General features: G+C 43.7%; 1 protein-coding gene across 3 annotated transcripts in view; it reads left to right on the top strand.

The window, feature by feature from the left end:
• The first annotated feature begins 203 nt into the window (after positions 1–203).
• FAXC (failed axon connections homolog, metaxin like GST domain containing) overlaps positions 204–20,990 on the top strand; it is a 74,774-nt gene continuing 53,987 nt past the window's right edge. For 2 of the 3 annotated variants that reach the window (XM_081828708.1, XM_081828707.1), the window contains exons 1-3: positions 636–960; positions 6,323–6,458; positions 18,751–18,947. In XM_081828708.1, the coding sequence (XP_081684834.1) occupies positions 695–960; positions 6,323–6,458; positions 18,751–18,947 (599 nt within the window). In that variant the 5' untranslated portion in view covers positions 636–694. Of the gene's footprint in view, positions 357–635; positions 961–6,322; positions 6,459–18,750; positions 18,948–20,990 lie in introns of those variants that run through there. The other variant, XM_081828709.1, reaches the window with a different exon arrangement.

Below are 20,990 nucleotides of genomic sequence, written 5' to 3'. Positions count from 1 at the left end.
CCAGCCCCCGCCGGGTGGCGTTTCCTGCCTGCCCCTCCGCGCGGCCTCAGGTGAGTCCCGCGCGCTCCGCGCTCTCGGGCCTGCGGGAGGAGCTGGAGCGACAGCGGAGGGCGGGCCGGGGCTCGGGGGCTGGGGAAGGGGGGGGGGGGCGGACGGAGATCCGGGTCCTGACTGCAGCTTCCTCCCCGTGGAGCCGCATTTTCAGGCACCTCCGCAGCCCTAGCCCTAGCGCGCCGAGCCGTTCCCGGCCGTGCCGCCTGGAGGCGTGGAGCCCGCCGGGCTCGCCCAGCCCTGCAGCTCCGGCCGGGGCGGAGGCCGCCGGACCGCGGAGATGCGGGGCGGGGGCAGGGCGCGGGGTAGGTGACTTTATCCCGCCTCTGTTTCCCTGCCCCGGGGAGCAATGACATCACGCGGCCTTCTCCAGGCGCCGACACAAAGAGCGGCGCGGAGAGGCCGCTGCGGGGGGACCCGGCGGCCGCCGCTGCCGCCCCGGGCCCTGGGGCCCCGCCGGCCAGGCCCGCCGCCCGCGGCCCGCGCCCTTCCTGCTCCTCCTCCGCCGCCGCCGCCTCGGTCGCCGCCGCCCGCGCCGCCCGCGCCCCCAGCGCGCCGCTGAGCCCGCGCCGGGCCGCTCCGGCCCCATTCCCATGCGGGCGGCGCGGGCCCTGGGAGGGGCGCCCGCAGCCAGCCGCGCAGCATGCACTGGGGGGTTGGCTTTGCCTCGTCCAGGCCGTGCGTGGTGGATCTGAGCTGGAACCAGAGCGTCTCCTTCTTCGGCTGGTGGGCCGTGTCCGAGGAGCCCTTCTCCTTTTATGGGGACATCATCGCTTTCCCTTTGCAGGATTACGGTGGGATCATGGCAGGGCTGGGCTCCGATCCCTGGTGGAAGAAAACACTTTACTTGACCGGGGGAGCTTTGCTGGCCGCAGCTGCGTATCTGCTCCACGAACTCCTGGTCATTAGGTGAGCCGGAGAGAGGGCCCCGCGCAGGGGCGCCGAGAGGGGCACCTGGCCAGGGCAGGGCTGGCGCGAGGGGGGACCGTGCCAGCCTCTCGGTCACGCCGTGCAAATGCCCAAGAATCCTGGCCTTACCTTTCCTTAGAGGCAGTCCGTGGTCACCTGGCCTGAGGGGCAGTTTCGAGTTGACAGGAGAATTAAACTGGTAGTGGGAGGGGAAAACATTTGTGTCCCAGTCCTTTGGTGCTAAAAAGCAAAAATTCTCCGGGTTGTTGTGGAGCAAGAGTCTATTAGGGAATGCCCTTAGTAAGATCCTAAGTGCAATGTTTGCAACAATAGAATGAGGCCTGAAAAAAAAAAAAAAAGAAGAAGAATGAGGCCTGGTAGAGATACTAAGTTACACTTCCATGAAATGCCTTATTTGTTTGTAGGTAATAATGCCGGAATATTAACCACTAACCTTATCTTTTACATAAAGGTTAGTTCTTCACTATCCCTCCCCAAATTTCAACATCATCAAAAAGCTGAAATTGCAAAAGCTCCAGAGACCTCTGGGTCCCTGTTAAAGAGGCATGGTCAAGTAGAGTGCTGTGCAGTTTTGATGCAGCCTTAACCTGGTTATCGGCTGCTCACGTATTTTCAAGCTAAGCACCATCGTGGGGTTTCAATGCCATTGTTGTGCGAGCAGTGGGAGATCCGAGGACGGGACTAGCACATGGGCGTGTTTGACAAGAACACGGGAGTCACCCAGTGCCGTAAACAGTTGCATAGGCTGCCTGCCGCAGAATGTTTACAGGACTGACTTGGAAATGCCAGAAAATGGAGGCCCCTACTGTTGGTACATCCAGAAAGACATGAGATCTTTGTTTGAGTAGGGTAATACCATAGGCTCCTAGGATGGGCCTTTGGCTCACTGATAACATCAATTTATGATTAAAATTTCCATGCGTTGGAGCCATATGACCCTGGGAGATGACCAGAAGTGGGCAGTTTTCAATAGCTCAGAATATCCCTGTTGGCCAGTATTTTTTAAGTAGTGACAAATGTGTTCCACACTGCCTTTTTCCAGGGGGGGATCCTACACAATAGCTTATAAACAAAGACAGTGATCCTTGACCTTTAACAGGCCTGCAGGGATTCCAGGACATTGTGACAGGCTAACTTAGGTATTTTGAATATTTCTAGTCTCTTGAGAGGGTGGGAAATCGTTTAGGTCTGAGGAAATGTATTGGCTTTCACTATTATTTAGCCATAATTGAGAAGTTTTATTTTAAGCTTATTATGTACCCTGAATTCTCTCACTTAGAAGGTGGCTTGAATCATCTAGTCGAAACACAAAGATTTTTAAAGTGAATTTCTCTAGATCATTTCATATTTTTGCTAGTTTTAGAACTTGATTTCAAGTTAGATTTCAAGCTGTATGAAAAAACCAAAACATTTGTACAGTACTTTAAATGGTAACCCAGTTGTTTCTCAATTATATTCCAGTCCAGAACCTTTTCAGGATCCAGAACCATGTGGCTTCTCGCCAGTTTAACACTTTGTGGAGGGAGTGAAGGCACGGCTTCATAGGACCAGGTCTAAACCTTGCTTAAATGACCTTGCAGAAATAGCAAGGAGCCCAGAGCTCATCCAGGGAACAGGCCACACCCTGGCAGGTGTGGTCTCTGGACACAGAAGAGCCCTCTGCCCACAGATGTGTCCTTCCCCACTTAGCATACTACTTGGATACTTCTTTAGATTGGGACGTTTTTAATCCTTAGTTTATTCACTTTTGTTTCTTGATGGATGTCTAAAGCCTGGGTAGGAAATATGTTATAATGGAGTAGAAAACCCTGTTATAAGGCAAATAATAAAAATGGCTGCCCACTTTTGATCCCTTAGTAGGGACTCTGTATAGAAGTGCTTTACTTGCATTTATCCCTCTCAACTGTGGTTGGATGCTTGATTCCCATTTCTTAGAGAAGGCATTTATAACTGAGGGAGGGAGGTTAAACCACTTGCCCAAAATCACACAGCAAGAGTAGTAGGATCCAGACCTGGGAATGTGTGTGTGCGGAGTCTGCATTTTTTCCCGTTGCCTCCTAGAAAGTACCAATGACAACATAAGCCTGGCTGGAGGGAGACGAAGAGAAACGTAAAGAATTGGGGCATGGCCCAGGGAAGACAGGCCTGTGGCAGGGACCTGAGTTTTTGACAGCCTCTAGGGACACAGAAAGACAGGGAGAAAGACTGAACAAGTTCTGGGACTGTAAGTCAGAGGTGACATGACAGAGACTTCCATTTAGGGCGAAATCTCAGTGTCAGGTGTCTCTGTAGTTTAGGCAAAACAGAACAATCCAGAATCTGCAGGATGGAAAACACACCTTGAAATGATTACAGTGTCTGAGGTCACGGACAATGGTAAAGTTGTTACCACTCGACTTGGATTTTCTGCGGGAGAGACTTAACCTGAGTGTGTGGCCATGTGTCTAGCGTGTAAAGGAAAGTTGACTGGTGAGAATTACTTAGGAAGTTTCATTAAGGAGTATAACCAAAGGAGGTATTTTGAATTTTATGCCTGCTTTTCCCATGGCAGTATTTTTAACCAAATATTGTCTCAACCCTCTACTTTACTTCCCCTGAGTGGTGACAGCCTAGCAGCTATCTTAAATTCAATCCATTTGAGAATGTGTGGTTTGTAAATTGAATGACTAAATAATGATTGTGTTGTTGGTAGATCTTTTGCACTTTGGGCCCTTGGGCTCAACCTGTCCTAGAGAATTTAGGGACTCAGAGCAGCCCCCAGGTCAACCAACATCTGACCTCCATAAACCAACAGCTGGTCAGCCGTACACAGAGGCATGGTCATCCATGATATCCGTCATGATGGCAGTAGGGGCTAGTCTTGCTGTTCCGTACGTGTTCTCTTATATAACCCTCATTATAAAGCCACTTTGGAAAGTACAGCTGTCCAGGTATTTTAAAAAATACCTGCTCCTCTGATTCTTCTACGTTAGAGAGTAGTTTCTGATGTGTGGAAGGAGGGCTCTGGAGCCAGAGTAGGTCCACATTCACTTTGCTTATTTTAACCATGTAACCTTGGAGATGAGAAGAAGCTTCTTGGCTACTTGGTTTTCTCATCTGTAAAATGGGGGTAATCATAGTAGCCTGCCTTATGGAGTTGGTTGAGTTAGCACGTGTGAATTGTTTCGACATGGAAGTGAGCATGCAATAAAAGTTGGCCATCATTGGCTATCAAAACTTCCTTCCGTAAGTTCCAGGCTTGAGTGGTCTGAGTCAAACTGGCTGTTTTGATAGAATTACTTGAGACATTGCCCATTTCAGTGGTGTTGAAGGGGCTTAAGGGCTTGGGATCTGGAGCTAATAATGACCTGATCTTACAGTGATACTCCTTGGACAAGTTATTTAACCTCTCTGAGCTTCAGTTTCCTTATCTACTGTATAGTATAATACACTGAATTCAAACTATAACAATATCCATGCTATGGTGTTACTTCAGAATGAAATAATATGCATAATGTATACAAAGTCATTGGCATATGCTTGTCACATCCATTCTTAATATGATATGGCCCAAGTTAACCATTAGAATTAGGTATTTCTGGCCAGCAGAGCAGAAGATTTTACATTTATCTCCTCTCTTTCCAGCTCTTAAATTTTTGTCTGGCTACTTTACATGAAAATACCACTCTGTGACTTGAATTATTGGACTGGACAAAATCAGTTAATTGTCAAATCTAGTTTGTGCTCTCTGGGAACAGTCTAAGACGCTTCTTAATTTTAATATCTGACCTCCCCAACATTTCATCTGAATGAAAGTCTTTGTTTTATATAGCAAATATTGCCGGAAAACAGCAAATATTTGTGTTCTTTTGACTTGAGCAGTGTTTTCCAAGTGAGTCATTCTGAACTCTTTAAGTGGAATGGGCGTTCTGGTGGTAAACTTCTCCGAAAGAGTTGGTTTTACTGAACGCAGATACCTCAGGAGGTGAGCTCCATAGGCTGATGATACAAAGAGCTTGCCCTTGCTTGGGTGGAAGTAGGTTAAACTGGGAGTGATGTGAGGGAACCAGAGGCTCAGGGAAGGCCTAGGGGAAGAGTGAGGTCTATCTGACTGGGAAGTGGTTGGGTCGAGCTAAAGACGGGGAATTGCAAATGGTTCCTGAGGGTGGTGTAGGAGCGAAGCTGTGGGGGATGATGAGATAGTGTAGTTTAAGGGGATAAGACCGTATCTCTGAATGAGAATAGATTTCTACCATTCTTACACGCTGCTGGATAGCTCCACAAATATTTACTGATTTTTAAAATTTAATCCTCATGCTAATTGATGCAGAATTGGTATTGCCTTCACTTTCTGTGGGTGAGAGGAAGAGAGGCCTAGGATAACGTGGCCAGTAGGAAGCAGGGCTTGGATGTGACCCCAGGTATCCACACTTGGAATCTAGCATTTTCTCTATTATACGGTGTCCACTGAAAAGCTGCACCAGGGAAATCCTCCCACCCAAAAAAGTAGCCAAGGGAAAGCTAGACGTGTGGCTGAGAGAGAAGAAAGAGGAGAGGCAGGGTATTAAATTATATGCTGTGTGTCTAGAGTGGGGACCCTGGGAAGCTAGAGAAGATGAAAGAGAGCCCAGAAGCCAGCTTCCTTGGCATCACACAGATGAAAGGCCAGGTGAGGGCACACATGGTTTGGAAGGGGGACCAGAATATTCAGGGTCTCAGATTCCCTGCAGTCTTGGTTCCTAGCAGAGTAAAACTGTGCTGTTATTCCTGGGTTCTAGGGACAGTTTCATGGTACAGTCCAGGGGTCAAGAACGTAGACTCTGCTTTCCTGGTTCGGTCCAGGGTATGCCATTTACTAGCAAGGTGACCTTGGACAAGGCAATCCTCTCTGCCTCAGTTTCCTCATCTATCACCCATGATAAGAGTAGTAGCTCCCTCATAAAGTTATTGTGAAGATTAAGTGAAATAATACCTGTGATGCCCTTAGAACAATGCCCGACACCCAGGAAGCACACACTGTCATTTTTATCCCTTCAGCTTGTGCCTGACCACTAAGCATAGCCCGCTGGAGAAGGGTGGGCCTGTATTACAAAGTACTCTTCCTGCCCCCATGGGCTATAGTTAGCCGAGGGAGGTTGATACATAGCTACTCTCTAAGCCCTTGGGGTCACCGTGATCGTTTGTAAGGTTGTCTCGTGTTTTGGCTAAGCCTCCACTCTGCTCCTGGGTGAGGTGAGCCCCCGTGACAAACAGATCTGCTTGTTCATGGAGGAGCTACAACCCACCAGGGACCTCCGGGGAACTCAGGGAATTGAATGTGTAACACGTGGATTGTTCTTTATTTCTGTTTTGGTTTTGGCAGGAAACAGCAAGAGATTGACTCCAAAGATGCTATTATTTTGCATCAGTTTGCAAGACCTAACAATGGTGTCCCCAGTTTGTCTCCTTTCTGTTTGAAAATGGAAACTTACTTAAGGATGGCTGACTTACCCTACCAGGTACTTGTGTACAAACGTGTCTTATTCTCACGACAGTAACATCAGAGGGGGAGTTCCTCATCTCACAGGGTGGGAAGGGCTTGCTCTTGGTGGCCGAGGGGTGGGTATGAAATTAGCAGTGCCTGGTCCTTAGCAGCTACTTAGGAGAGCCTGGATTCTAGGGTCTGTTGGTTTTTACATCCAGTTTAATGGGGGATCCAAAGGGTATGGACTTTTGTAAGTTTCAGGGTCATGGTATTTTTTTCCTGACATAGATTAGGCCTTGGTTAAGCTTGGATAGGCCTCCTGGGCAGCTATTAATAAAGGTGGGGTACCATTGCTCCGTGTGGTTTTTCCTTGAGATTTCTGTTTGAGAGCATTATATTTTGTCTCTCATGAATCCTAGGGGGCAGAGCACCTGGCAGGCCACCAGGGAGCTAGTTGTAGATTTTGTGAGAGCTTTCCCACAGTGCTCCATGTTCTGTTTGGGTGGCTTTCAGGGAAACATTCGCTCATTTCGGCATTCAAGAATGAACAGAGGCATGTATTTAACAGTATCCATTCTTCTGTGAGCTGTGTCTCACAAACTTGGCAGGTTGTGTTTTCATTGTTACTCAGTTCTATGTATTTTTTAAAAAAAATTTTCCCTTCTCTTTCTTTTTCGCCTGATATCTAGCTATATATACAAGTTTGTAAAGCTTTGATTTTTGTTATTGTTTTTTAATTTTGTGATCAGAGCAGACAGTCTCTGTGATATTGAGTCCTTGAAATTTACTGAGGCTTTAGCCTAGAGTGTGGCTAGTTTTTATGAATGTTGAAAATCATTCCATATTCTCCGTTTGGGTGAAGAGCTCTCTAGATTTACTTGCTTGAGCGTTTGTTTAGTGGATTATTTAGCTCTTGTATATTTCTGCTTATTTTTTGTTTGCCTGTTCTAGCAGTTTCTGAAAGGAGTAGATTTAAATATCCACGGGTATTTGTTGATTTATCTTTTCTTCCTGCCATCCTCTCAGTTCTTGCTTTGTTTTTTTTTTTTAAAGATTGTATTTATTTGACAGAGAGACACAGCGAGAGAGGGAACACAAGCAGGGGGAGTGGGAGAGGGAGAAGCAGGCTTCCCGCTGAGCAGGGAGCCTGATGCAGGGCTCGATCCCAGGACCCCAGGATCATGACCTGAGCCAAAGGCAGACGCTTAATGACTGAGCCACTCAGGCACCCTCAGTTCTTGCTTTATGTAAGAGATCATAATGGTTAGGTAGATATAATGTGAAAGGTCATATTTATACTCTTTTGTTTCTTCTCCCAGTATATATAGCACATGGCTGTGTCCCCTGCTTTTTTTTACTTCTTGAATTTTATATTGTCAGATATTGAGATTGATTCTCCAGCTCTCTTTTGGTTCATATTTGCTTGGGATACCCTTCTCCATCCTCTTTCTCTTTTCTTTGTGTGTATCTGTCTCTCACAGGCAATGTATTACTTGTAGCCAATCTAAGAGTCCTTAATTGCTGTGTTTTTTCATTTACCCTTATAATTATTGTTTAACTAAGTTATCTCTAACATCTTTATTTATTTATTTATTTATTTTTTCCTAACATCTTATTTAATATTTTTTCTCTTATTATATTGGTTTTTAAATTTTTTTCTCGTTTCTTGCTTTCTAATGGATAGATAAAAAGAAACTTTCTTATCATTTAAAACAAATTCTATTTTTGTTGTTATGGCGGTTGCTCTTAAGATCCAAATTGGAGTTTATTTATCCCTATTATCATTTCTCAAATGCCGTCTTAGTCCTCTGATAATACAAGGATCTTACAGGTTCATGTGAACTTGGGTCTTTCTTTTCCCAGCCCTGATCCCAAGTGTGTTGTTGTTGTCTAATGTTTTTAATTCTGGAATTTTGGAAATCCTTTCCTTTTTTTTCCTGGTTCTTTTTTAGGCAACAAAGCTTACTAAGTTTTTGACCAGCCTTATTTCCCACGTATCTTCTCCTCCTTGATTATTTATCCTTATATTTGAGCACTTTCTTGATGCATACTTTCAGATTGAGCCTTTATGCAGCAAACCGCCAGCGGCTTTGCATGCCTGAGGACGTCTTTATTTTGCCCTCACGTTTGAGATGTCTGCGTTCAAAGTTCTTTGCCTTCAGAGCTTTTTTCTTTTTTAAGATTTTATTTATTTATTTGACAGAGGGAGAGAGACAGTGAGAGAGGGAACACAAGCCCGGGCAGGGGGAGAGGGAGAAGCAGGCTTCCCGCCGAGCAGGGAGCCCGATGCGGGGCTCGATCCCAGGACCCTGGGATCATGACCTGAGCCGAAGGCAGACGCTTAACCATCTGAGCCACCCAGGCGCCTCCCTTCAGGGCTTTAAGAATATCACTGCCTTGTCTTTCTGCGTCGGTATTGCAGACGCAGAAAAATCTGATGTTAGCCAGATCTTTTGCTCTCTCTTTCTTTCTGGAAGCTTTTAGAATTTGCATTTAATCTCAATATACTTAAATTTCACTGTGATGTGCCTTGGTGTGGGTCTTTATGTATCTTGTTTGGTCCTTTCTAAACTCTTGTAGTATGAAATCTTGAATCTTTTTTTTAATTCTGGGGAATTATTAATTTTCTCCAAATACTTCCTTTTCTTTTTTATTTGTTTTAGCCTTCTTCCTTCTTTTTTTTTTTTTTTTTTAAGATTTCATTTATTTATTTGAGACAGAGAGAATGAGAGACAGAGAGCATGAGAGGGAGGAGGGTCAGAGGGAGAAGCAGACTCCCTGCCGAGCAGGGAGCCCGATGCGGGACTCGATCCCGGGACTCCAGGATCATGACCTGAGCCGAAGGCAGTCGCTTAACCAACTGAGCCACCCAGGCGCCCAGCCTTCTTCCTTCTTGTCCCCTATTATCCGGATGCTGAAATCTCTGCTTTTATTTTCTCTATATCTGAATATATTCCTTCATTCTTTTCTTCCTCCTTCTAGCTGAATCCGTCTTCCTGACATTCCGTCGCATCTCTCTGTCCTCTTCTTGTGCCCATCGAGCTGCTTGTCTATTGTGTTCAACTTCTGTATTTTTCTTCTTAATAGTTCTCCGTGATTTGTATTACAATTTCTTCTTTTACACCTTAGAGGATCTCTGTTATGCTAATTAAAATTGGTCTGTCCCCATAATCCTGCTTCATGGTGTAAACATTCCGTCTGATGAGGTTGTACACGTCTCGTATCGACTTTGGTTTGAGATTTCCTTTTGCCAGAGATGTCCACTTCCCTACCTGGGGGTTTGTATGGGGCAAGGGCCAGAGCTTACGCTACAGGTTGGTGCCTCTGAGGGCATGTAAGAAAAGTAAGAGGTGAGCCCAGGCACCCCCAAACCACTATGGTCCCTCTGGTTTGCTGCCCCTCTCCAAGTGGCTCCGACTGGTCAGGGCTTCACCTGTAAGCTCTGACAAAGTGGCAGCAACGGGAGGAGGGGTCTCCCTTGCTTGTAACAGAGCAGCTGGGCCAAGCTCTTGGCTGCCTGGATAATGTTAACCCTGCAGCTCCCGGTGCCCCCCGGCCTGTGGTTTCTGAGCCAGTTTCTCTGCAGAAGAGGGGATGGGGCGGCAGTGACCCTCCTAAGGCAGTGCTGGGATGAGATGAGTGGCAGCCTCTTGGCTCGGTGAGTGCTATTATGGAGGCGCCACTGGGGAAAACGATGGAGTGGTACCTAATGGACTGTGGGTGCAGGGCTCTGGGAGGGCACGGCGTGTTTGGGGACCAGAAGGGGGTTGTTTGGGACTGGGAACTGGAATGCAAGGGCTGAGTCTGGAGAGAGGAACACAGCTATTATTTAGAACTTTCTAAGCCAGGAATAGAGGAGAAAACAGCACTGAAGACAGACAAAGCTTGAAGCATCTAGATGCAGTGGGTCAGATCGGAAAGGTCATTGTTGAGCTTGGTGTTGGCAGCCAGCGCTGGAAGATACGTGTCACCGAGGGGCTCCAGCAGCTGCCTGTCTCTGTGTCGTCATCACTCTTGACCCAGTCCTGACGGTTAGCTTGACAGCTTTGGGGCAGTTAGGGCGCCGGGACTGAATTTTGTGCTCTGTAGTCTCTGAGGGCTTTCTAGATCTCTTGCGCCCCCTCCCCTTGATGAAGCGATCACGCTGGTTGCAGGGGCCAGCCCAGCTGCCACGCTGTGCTGCCCTGTCCCCTCTTGCCTGCAAGCCTGCCAGTCTTGCCAATCCTGCCTTTACCAGCAGCCCAGTCGCAGAGCAGCTGATTTTAGTGCGTGTGACTGGAGCTGCGGGACACACGTCTCACCAGGAGCCTGAAGCTGGTGCAGAGGCCTTGGGGGAGGTGACCACTTACCCCCTTGCAGAATTATTATTTCTTGTTTGGTACATATAATATATCTCTCTATAATGTATGTATTTTAAAAGAAAGGTGTAGGCGTGATTTTTCTTCTGTGAGGTCTCTGTGGAAAATAAATGGAGGGGGTGTTCAGCTCAGGGCAGAGATTTGTAAGAGAAAAATGGTTCTGTGGTTTAGAAGGCTGCTCTGTGCCTGCCACGGGTGCCTTGGGACCTGTGTGCCCTCAGGGAGGGTTTGGGTTGATGCAGGTGGCACCTGGGAAGTGCTGGGTAGGGGTGGGGGATGCATCCCCTGTGCTCAGCAGTACTGAGGCATTTTGTCGGAGATCCAGAGAGCTCTACGCTCTGCCCCTTCTTTGCCCTGTGCCTTGAAAAAGAAAATTTTAGGGCACCTGGGTGGCTCAGATGGTTAAGCGTCTGCCTTCGGCTCAGGTCATGATCCCGGGGTCCTGGGATCGAGTCCCGCATTGGGCTCCCTGCTCAGCGGGGAGCCTGCTTCTCCCTCTGCTTCTCTATCTCTGTCTGTTATGAATAAATAAATAAAATCTTTAAAAAAAAAAAAGACAAGAAAAAGAAAATTTTAAAATGCCATATTCCTAAGAGCACGACTTTATATTTGAAGTTTTTTTTTTTTTTTTTTTTTTTACGTTTTAACCAAAGAGAGACTGGAATAAATATTTGATGACCATTAGTAGAAACTAAAAGGCTTTTGTTTTTTTTTAAACCCTGATCGATGGGTCACAGTTACTATCTTTCCATCTTTTTAAAATCAGAATACACATATTAGTAGGTCAATTTTGAAAACTTTTCATTTTGTAATAATTGTAGATTCATAGGAAGTTGCAGAAAAGGTACAGGGAGGTCCTGCAGATATGGTTAATTTTTTTTCAAAACGAAAATATCTTTATCTTTTTTTTCTGATTACATATAGATGATGTATGGTCCTTATAAGAATTTCAAACAATACCCAGAGTGTAAGTGGGAAGTGAAAATCACCTGGCATCTTACTAGCTAGAGATTGCCATCACTAACACTCTGGGCCACCCTTCCATACATTTCTCCAGACACACACGAAGATGCCTACATCGTTTGCCGTAACTGGTTGTATTAAGAAGCCTGTATTTCACACAATAACTTTTTTTAAATATGAGAAAGAAAAAGAAAGAAAATGGCTCATTTGGAACTCTGCTCTGGCTTTCAGCCCCTTTTTTTTTTTTTTTTTAAGATTTTATTTATTTGAGAGAGAGAGAGCACTAGAGAGAGAGAGAGCGCTAGTATGAATGAGGGGCAGAGGGAGAGGGAGAAGCAGACTCCCCGCTGAGCGGGGAGCCCACCGTGGGGCTCGATCCCAGGACCTGGAGATCATGACCTGAGCTGAAAGCTGACGCTTAACTGACTGAGCCACCCAGGCACCCCCAGCCCTAACTTTTGATTGTTCTATTTATTTGCTGATCTTGTCTGTCCCCCACCCCCGCCCCGTCTTTTTGTGTTAAAATTTTCTATGCTACAGACAAGTTAAAAGCCTAGCACTGTGAATATCCATATGCCCTTCACCTAAATTCACCAATTATTGCCTTTTTTGCTTTATTTCTCTTTATATAAACCATCGTGAACAATTTTTTATGAACCATTTGAAAGTAAGCTGCAGAAATCATGACATTTCACCCCTTAACACTTCAGTATGCATCTCCAAAAAATAAGGACATTTTTTTTCTACAAAACTACAACACATAGTTGTAAAGGGAAGTGCTCCGTTTTTTCCTTTTTATATGGGAGAAAACCCAGTTTTCCCTATTGTGTGTTTCTTTCCTGTGAATCTCCTTTACTACTAACATAAAACACTTCATTTCTGACACTTCTGGTCACCAAATGTGTGGACGTTTTCCTCCACACCAGGCAACTCTCTGTGACACGATCGATCTGGGTGTCCTGTAATTTAATTCAATTCTGACACTCTCTACCCAGAGACAGTGTCATATCCCACAGGTTAAGGGCTCAGTCCCACGGACTGTATCCTTCCCCCTCTACAGAATTCAGGGAAGCACTTACGTTTACCAGTTCATTAAAAATACATTAAAAGATACAAATGAGCAACCAAATGAAGTGATACGTAGGGTGAGGTCTGGGAGGCTCCGAGTGCGGAAGCTTCTGTTCCTGTGGAATTGGGGTGTGTCACCCTCCCCGTATGGATGTATCTGCCCATCTGGAAGCTCTCTGAACCCCATACTTTTGGGATTTTATGGAGGCTTCCTCACATAGGCATGATCAAGTATTAAGTCTATTTCCAGCCCCTCTCCTCTTTCTGGAGGATGAAGGAGGGGGGCAGGGCTGAAAATTCCTGGCTGCTAATCAAGGTTTGGTCTTTCTGGTGACCAGCCACCACCCAGGAACCATCCAAGGAGCCCACCCAGAGTCACCTCATTAAGACAAAAGATGCTCCTAGTGCTCTTATCACTTAGGAATTTTTATAAGGCTTTTAGGGGCTCTGTGTTGGGAACTGGGGGCAGAGACCAACATATGTATTTCTTATTATTTCATAACAGTGGATGCATGGATTTTTTTTTCCCAATGTGTTCTAATCCACAAAAGTTGCTCAAATTATCTGAAATGTAGCCAGTGGGAGACCTTTCAAGATGGCTCCAGGGACGCAGTGAATGTAATGGATGTATATAAGCTGAAAAGTGAGGGGACCATGGTTAGTGTAGCAAGTCAGCGTCCCAAGACTTTGGGATTACTTTTTTTTTTTAATTGATTATTGTTATGTTAATCAGCATACATTACATCATTAGTTTTTGATGCAGTGTTCCATGATTCATTGTTTGTGCATAACACCCAGTGCTCCATGCAGAATGTGCCCTCCTCAATACCCATCACCAGGCTAACCCATCCTCCCACCTCCCTCCCCTCTAGAACCCTCAGTTTGTTTTTCAGAGTCCATCGTCTCTCATGGTTCTTCTGGGATTACTTTTAAGGTCTCACATTCTCCATTTCAGAATGGTGATGGTGATGTTAATACTTCTGATGAAGGCACCTGTCAAACACTTCATGTGCATTTTCTCACTTACTCCTGCAACTGTTGTTATCCCCATTCTGTAGATGAGGAAATTGAGGCCCAGGAAAGATTAAGGGAGACCCAGGGAGGACCAGGGCCACACTGAATAAATGATGGAATGAGATTTTTAAACTCAAAGTCTATGGCTTTCACTGCTATGCTAATAATATAGTGTAAGTGTAGATTCTCTCCTAGGGCAGACTTGCAGGGGGAACTTCAGCTCAGGAAAAATATAGAGGATTTACCTCTTCATGTTTCTTCTCAAAACTACTTTCAGAAACTACCCTCAGTGGGCCAGTCAGACTCCAATTGCTTAAATAAAACAGGCCAGGAGTTCTTGAATATATTTAAGGAAGTTAAGGAAAATTAAGTATTATTTTTAAAAGATATGTTTTTATTTTAACACTAATATAACCAATTCTGAAAAATTGAAGTTCCTGGAAAGATCATCTGCATCTCATACTCTTGCCAATTACTTTAAACATTTTTGTGTTTCTCTTTTTAGTATTTTTTGAATTCTAATTTTTAATTAGATTTGATCATAGTGTCTCTAAAGTGTTGTCTCCTATTTTTTTATCTAGCAAGCAAGCAGTTGATCTTTTTTATTTTTATTTTTATTGGATTATAGTAGACATGCAATGTTATGTTAGTTTCAGGTGCACAACAATGATTTGACAATTATATACATTACAAAGTACTCACCACAATAAGTGTAGTTACCATCTGTCACCATACAAAGTTATTACAATATTATTGACTATATTTCCCATACTGTACTTTTCATCCCTATGATCTTATAACTGGAAGTTTGTACCTCTTGATCCCCTTCACCTATTTTGCCTAACTCCTACATCCCTTCCCTCTGACACCCACCAGTTTGTTTTCTGTATTAATGAGTCTGTTTTTGGTTTGTTTGTTTGGTTTTTTTAGATTCTACATATAATATTCCACATATAAAGCATATGGTATTTGTCTTTTCTGTCTGATTTATTTCACTTAGCATAATACCCTCTAGGTCTATCCATATTGTTGCAAATGGCAAAATTTCATTCTTTTTTATGGCTGAGTAATATTCCATTCTATCTATCTATCTATCTATCTATCCATCCATCCATCCATCCATCTATCCATCCATCCCACATCTTATTTATGCGTTCGCTTATTGATGGACGTTTGTGTTGCCTATACCGTGGCTATTATAAATAATGCTGCAGTAAACATAGGGGTGCATATATCTTTTCAAATTAGTGTTTTGTTTTCTTTGGGTAAACACCTAGTAGTGGAATCACTGGATTGTATGGTGTTTCTGTTTTTAATTTTTTTAAAAGATTTATTTATTATTTATTTGAAAGAGAGAGCGTGCACACAGGGGGAGGGGCAGAGGGAGAGAAAAACTCAAGCAGACTCTGCACAGAGCATGAAGCCCAGTGCGGGGCTTGATTACAGGACCCTGAGATCACTACCTGAGCCAAAACCAAGAGTCAGACACATAACTAACTGCACCACCCAGGCGCCCCTCTTTTTAATTTTTTGAGGAACCTCCATACTGTTTTCCATAGTGGTTGCACCAATTAAGTTTCCCACCAACAGTGCATGAGGGTTTCCTTTTTCCTACATTCTTGCCAATACCTGTTATTTCTTGACTTTTTGATACTATTCTGGCTAGTGTGAGGTAATATCTCGTGGTGGTTTTGATTTGCATTTCCCTAATGATTAGTGACATTGAACATCTTTTCATGCATCTGTTGGCTATCTAAATCTTCTTTGGAAAAATGCCTGTCCTGGTCCTCTGACCTTTTAGAAATCAGATTATTATTATTATTCTTTTTTTAGTATTGAGTTGTAGGAGTTCTTTATAAATTTTGGACATTAACTCCTTATTGGATATATCATTTGCAAATATTTTTTCCCTTTTGGTAGGTAGCCCTTTTGTTTTGTTGATGGTTTCCTTTGTTGTGCAAAAGCTTTTTAGTTTAGTCCCAGTTGTTTATTTTTGCTTTTGTTTCTCTTGCTTGAGGAAACAGATCCAGAAAAATATTGTTAAGGCTGATGTCCAAGAGATTACTGCCTACATTTTCTTTTAAAAGTTTTATGGTCTCAGAGTGCCTGGGTGGCTCAGTCGTTAAGTGTCTGCCTTCGGCTCAGGTCATGATCCTGGAGTCCCAGGATTGAGTCCCACATCGGGCTCCCTGCTTGGCAGGGAATCTGCTTCTCACTCTGACCCTCCCCCCTCTCATGCTCTCTCTCTCAAATAAATAAATAAATCTTTAAAAAAAAAAGTTTTATGGTCTCAGGTCTTACATTTAGGTTATTTAATCTATTTTGAGTTTATTTTTGTGTGTAGTGTAAGTTGTCCAGTTTCATTCTTTTGCATGTAGCTCTCTAGGTTTCCTAGTACCATTTACTGAAGAGACTTTTTTTCCATTGTATATTTTTGCCTCCTTTCTCATAGATTAATTGACCATATAAGCATGGGTTTATTTCTGGTCACTCTATTCTGTTCCATTGATCAATGTGTCTGTTTTTATGCCAGTACCCATACTGTTTTGATTACTGTACCTTTGTAGTATAGTTTGAGATCAGGGAGTGTGATGCCTTCAGCTTCGTTCTTCTTTCCCAAGATTGCTTTGGCTATTCAGGGTCTTTTATAGTTCTATACAAATTAGGATAATTCATTCCAGTTCTTTGACAAATATTAATAGTATTTTGGTAGGGATTGAATTGAATCTGTAGATTGCTATGAGTAGTATGGACCTTTGAATAATATTAATTCTTCCAATCCATGAGCATGGTATATCTTTCTATTTATTTGTGTAGTCTTCAGTGTCTTTCATCAGTGTCTTATAGTTTTCAGAGTTTTGGTCTTTTACCTCCTTGGTTAAACTTATTCCTAGGTATTTTTTTTTCTCTTTTGATGCAATTGTAAATGGGATTGTTTTCTTAATATTTATTTCTGCTAGTTCATTATTAATGTATAGAAATACAACAGGTTTCTGTATATTAATGTTATATTCTGCAACTTTACTGAATTCATTTATTCTAACAGATTTTTGGTGGAGCCTTTAGGGTTTTCTATATGCAGTATCATGTCATCTACTAATAATGACAGTTTTACTTCCTCTTACCAATTTGGATGCCTTTTATTTCTTTTGTGTGATTGCTGTGGCTAGGACTTCCAGTACTATGTTGAATAAAAGTGGCAAGAGTAGACATCCTTGTCTTGTTCCTGATCTTAGAGGAAAAGCTTTCAGCTTTTCACCATTGAGTATGATGTTAGCTGTGGGTTTTTCATATATGGCCTTTATTCTCTTGGGGTATGTTCCCTCTATACACACTTTGTTGAGAGTTTTTTATCATGAATGGATGTTGAATTTTGTCAAATACTTTTTCTGCATCTAAAAATAAAATTTTTGATGACAAAAACCTACTAGAACTTTCATTTCCATAAGAATCAATAATTAATTTTTGTTACTCCAGTTTTTAAAAGGGGTCTAGATAAAATGTACCAAATGCTCAGGGAGGGGGGTGGTCTAGAGGGAAAGGCAGAGGTACAAACAGTAATATTATAAGAAGAGGGGAATATACACTGTACAGTGGAAGCTTGGAGGAAAGGAAGTGATGGTTGCACCTTGGGGAAATAGTTCACCAACAAGGTGAAATTTGAACTAAATATTTTAGGATGGATATGACTTGGCAGAGGTTGGGGGAAAGGATTCCTATAAAAGGTAAAGCGTGTACAAAGTCAGAGAGGTGGCAAAGACTTTGATGTGTTTGGGTGTGGGCAGTTGGAATTCAGAAGACTGGAGGGGTTGATAGCAAGGAGGCTGGGCAGGCGGGCAGCAGCTAGAAGGTATAGGCCTAGACTGCTGTGTGGAAGGGGTTAGAATAGACCCATTAAAAACCACTGGGTAATTTTGAGCAGCAGAGATCTTGTATCTCATTTGCATTGCAAACAGTTTCCTCTGATGCCAGTGTGCAGGGTAGAATCCGTCTGCAAATGACAAGAGTCCTGAAGGGGATGTGTTAGGATGATATGGGTGGTATAAAGAGTTAATCTGAAACAGGTGCTATGTTATATGGTAAATTTACATCTTTAGTGTACAAATTACAAGAATGTCTGATGTACCAGCAACTTTTAGAGGTATGTGGCATTTCTCCTGGGCAACATCAAGGGAAATGTCTAGTGCCTGGCCAAGGAGTGGGGGCAGCAAATGTCGCTCTAATTCCCAGTGTTCATAAAGTGTGTGACTCCCTCACCCTGACTCCACCCCATCTGGGACCATGTCCTCTGAGACACTGTAAGATTCTAGTACGAGTGTGAATCAAAGGGGAACTTATCACAGATACAGAGTTCTGGGCACCATTCCTGGGATTCTGATCTGAGCTGGGGCCCAGCAATCTACATTTTAGCTGGTACTGGAGTTGAATCTGTTAGATGCATGTTCTTACACCTAAGTGTTATAATTTCTGGGACCGCTTGTTTGCAGTGTAGTGGTATTAAGCATTATTTAGGCATAAGCTGGTGGGTTTCAGATGAGGTCTTTGGTTAGTAGCCTGGCCAATGTGAGCCTTATTACGGTTTATTTTCACTGTTTTGCATCTGTGGCTTGTTCTTACGTTATAACTAGACGAACTGGATCATTTCAGCACTACCTCTCCTCTCTGGTCTTTTTTGCAACAATATACCAGAGCTCATGATAAAATCTATGGGAGTAAAGTAATATCTTCATGTGAGGTAAATCCTTTTTTTTTTTTTCCTTCAAAAGTGACTATTTATGGTCTTAAAGAGTTTATGTGCTGAGTTCATTCACTTGAACAAGTACAGCCAAGATCAAATATAGGGTTGAAATGTTTGTTTGTTAACCATACAGTGAAATTTAAATAAAACATTGCTTTTCTCTTTTTAAAATTTACTCTGCTTAGAATTATTTTGGTGGAAAACTTTCTGCTCAAGGGAAAATGCCTTGGATTGAATATAATCATGAAAAAGTTTCTGGCACAGAGTTCATAATTGACTTTCTGGAAGAGAAACTTGGAGTGAATTTAAACAAAAACCTTGGCCCTCACGAAAGAGCCATCTCCAGAGCAGTGACCAAGATGGTGGAGGAGCACTTCTACTGGTGAGTCCCCTGGGTGTGCTGGGTGAGTGCCCAGGGCCTGTCCCTGGCCTTTGGACTAAGCCCAAGTTCTGTTTCACTTTTCAGACACTCCCCAACCTCTTCAAAGTTTTCTGCATTCTGACTGATTTAGGGGTCAAAGTTATGACCATTAAGTTTCTAGGTATCTAGACCAAGAGTAGACCTTTTTTATAGAGGCCCAGCTAGCACATATTTTAGGCTTTGTTTTAGGCCATGGCTCTGCTTTCGCTCCTTAAGCTCTGCCGTTGTCATGCAAAAGCAGCATGGATGAACGACACGGAAATGATGAGCAGGACTCTTTCAACGAAACAATAAAAACACTGACATTTGAATTTCATTTAATACAAAATGTATTCTTCTGACTTTTTCCCCCAACCATTAAAAATGTATTTAAAAAAATTTTTTTAACTTTTTAATTTTTATTATTTATTATTTATTTTAGAGAAAGAGAGAGAGAGAGCAAGTGGGTCGGGGGAGGGGCAGAGGGAGAGAGAGAGAATCTCAAGCAGGCTCCACTCGGAGCTCGATCTCATGACCCTGAGATCATGACCTGAGCTGAAAACAAGAGTTGGACACTTAACTGAGCCACCCAGGCCCCCCTCCAACCATTTAAAAATATAGAAACTTCTTAGTCTTTGGGCTGTGTTTTGTTGACCCCTGATCTAGACCGCAGCTCACTGAGGTGAGGAAGATATTTCAACTGACTCTGCCCTTTACCTGCACAAATTGCGGAAGTAAAATACTATTACATCAGACACCTAGAGGAGGGAACAGAAGACTAAGTCAGGATAGAAGTCTTAGGTGAAATGAATTATTCAAGCTTTGTAAAATTATCGTCAGTTTTCCTTAGACGACAAGAGCTTCTCCGTGTTCCAGAAGTCAAGTGTACTAGTGCTTTCTGAGTATCTTTGTCCCGCCTGGCTGACTCCTAGGTTATGTCCCTTGTCTGAACCATCATGCGCTGTGTGGAGGAGTTGCCTGTGTTCTGCGTGTGGTATGGTGTTGGCTAGGACCTGTGAGTTAAACAGCTACAGGTCTTCTTGGTTTACAAACTCATTGTCATGTGGGCTTTTTCTTTGCCTTTCATCCATTTTCTGGAGTTTTAGCACCTTTTTGGACACCCCAGTAGGTAAGAGAAATTTTCTTCCTGATTTCTCTAAACTTTTCTTATTCCAGAGATTTAATTAAGAATTGTTAAGCCCACTTTTTGGACATTCATTGTGACTCCTGGGTCATTGCTCACCCAGTAGCTTTCACCTCCCCCACTGAGAGATACCCACTCAGTGAAGGGTTGATTGTAGAAGGTTCTTCCCCATCACCTTCCGATCTCATCAATCGGCTTTCTTTCTAAATGGAAACTTGCTTGTTCTTTCTAAACAGAAAACTTGCTGTTCCCTCTCTTGGATTTTAAGTGACTCTCTATTTCTCTTTCTGCTTGCAGTTCTTGCCCAGTTTATTCCAGGGCAGACCTGAAGTGCCGCTTGTCTTCCCCCTCTCACTGTAGAGGTGAGGGGGTGGGGGGTGGAAGCAAGGAGGGAACCCGGCAGAGAGTGGAGGCAGGGGTGCAGATTAGCCTGGAAATCATCACAGACTCCGTGTTCCTGGAATGAACCGGGTCTTTTCTTGAGGATACCTGTGGAGAACTGCTGGGACTCCCATCTTCTAGAGTGCAGGGGTTAGAGTGTGGGCCAGACGGATGACTGCATGTGATGTCCTGAGCCTCAGGGAAAAGTCCATGGGACAGAGCCCATCTTCCCTCTTGCCAGGTTCCAGTCCCCACTTTGCAGCAATTGAGGGAAATGAAGAACCAGCACAGGGCCACCCGGACCCTCTCTCTGTGCCTTCTTTGGATGCAGTCCTCCAAAGTGCTACCTTGTTTGACTGATGGGCCCATTAATGCGGAGAGCTCTTGCTTTGTGAGCTAACTGAAAAGACGCTGAAAGTCACCTTTCATTTTCGTTAGTACTTGTGCTACAACTCTTTGATTTTTATAGTGGTTCATGAAATGTATATTCTAGTCAGAAA

Source organism: Leptonychotes weddellii, chromosome 8, assembly GCF_054177405.1.
Source record: "Leptonychotes weddellii isolate Sample4059 chromosome 8, ASM5417740v2, whole genome shotgun sequence".
Taxonomy (NCBI): Eukaryota; Metazoa; Chordata; class Mammalia; order Carnivora; family Phocidae; genus Leptonychotes; species Leptonychotes weddellii.
Note: the sequence above shows the minus strand (reverse complement) of the source record. Positions and strands in the feature narration are given on the sequence as shown.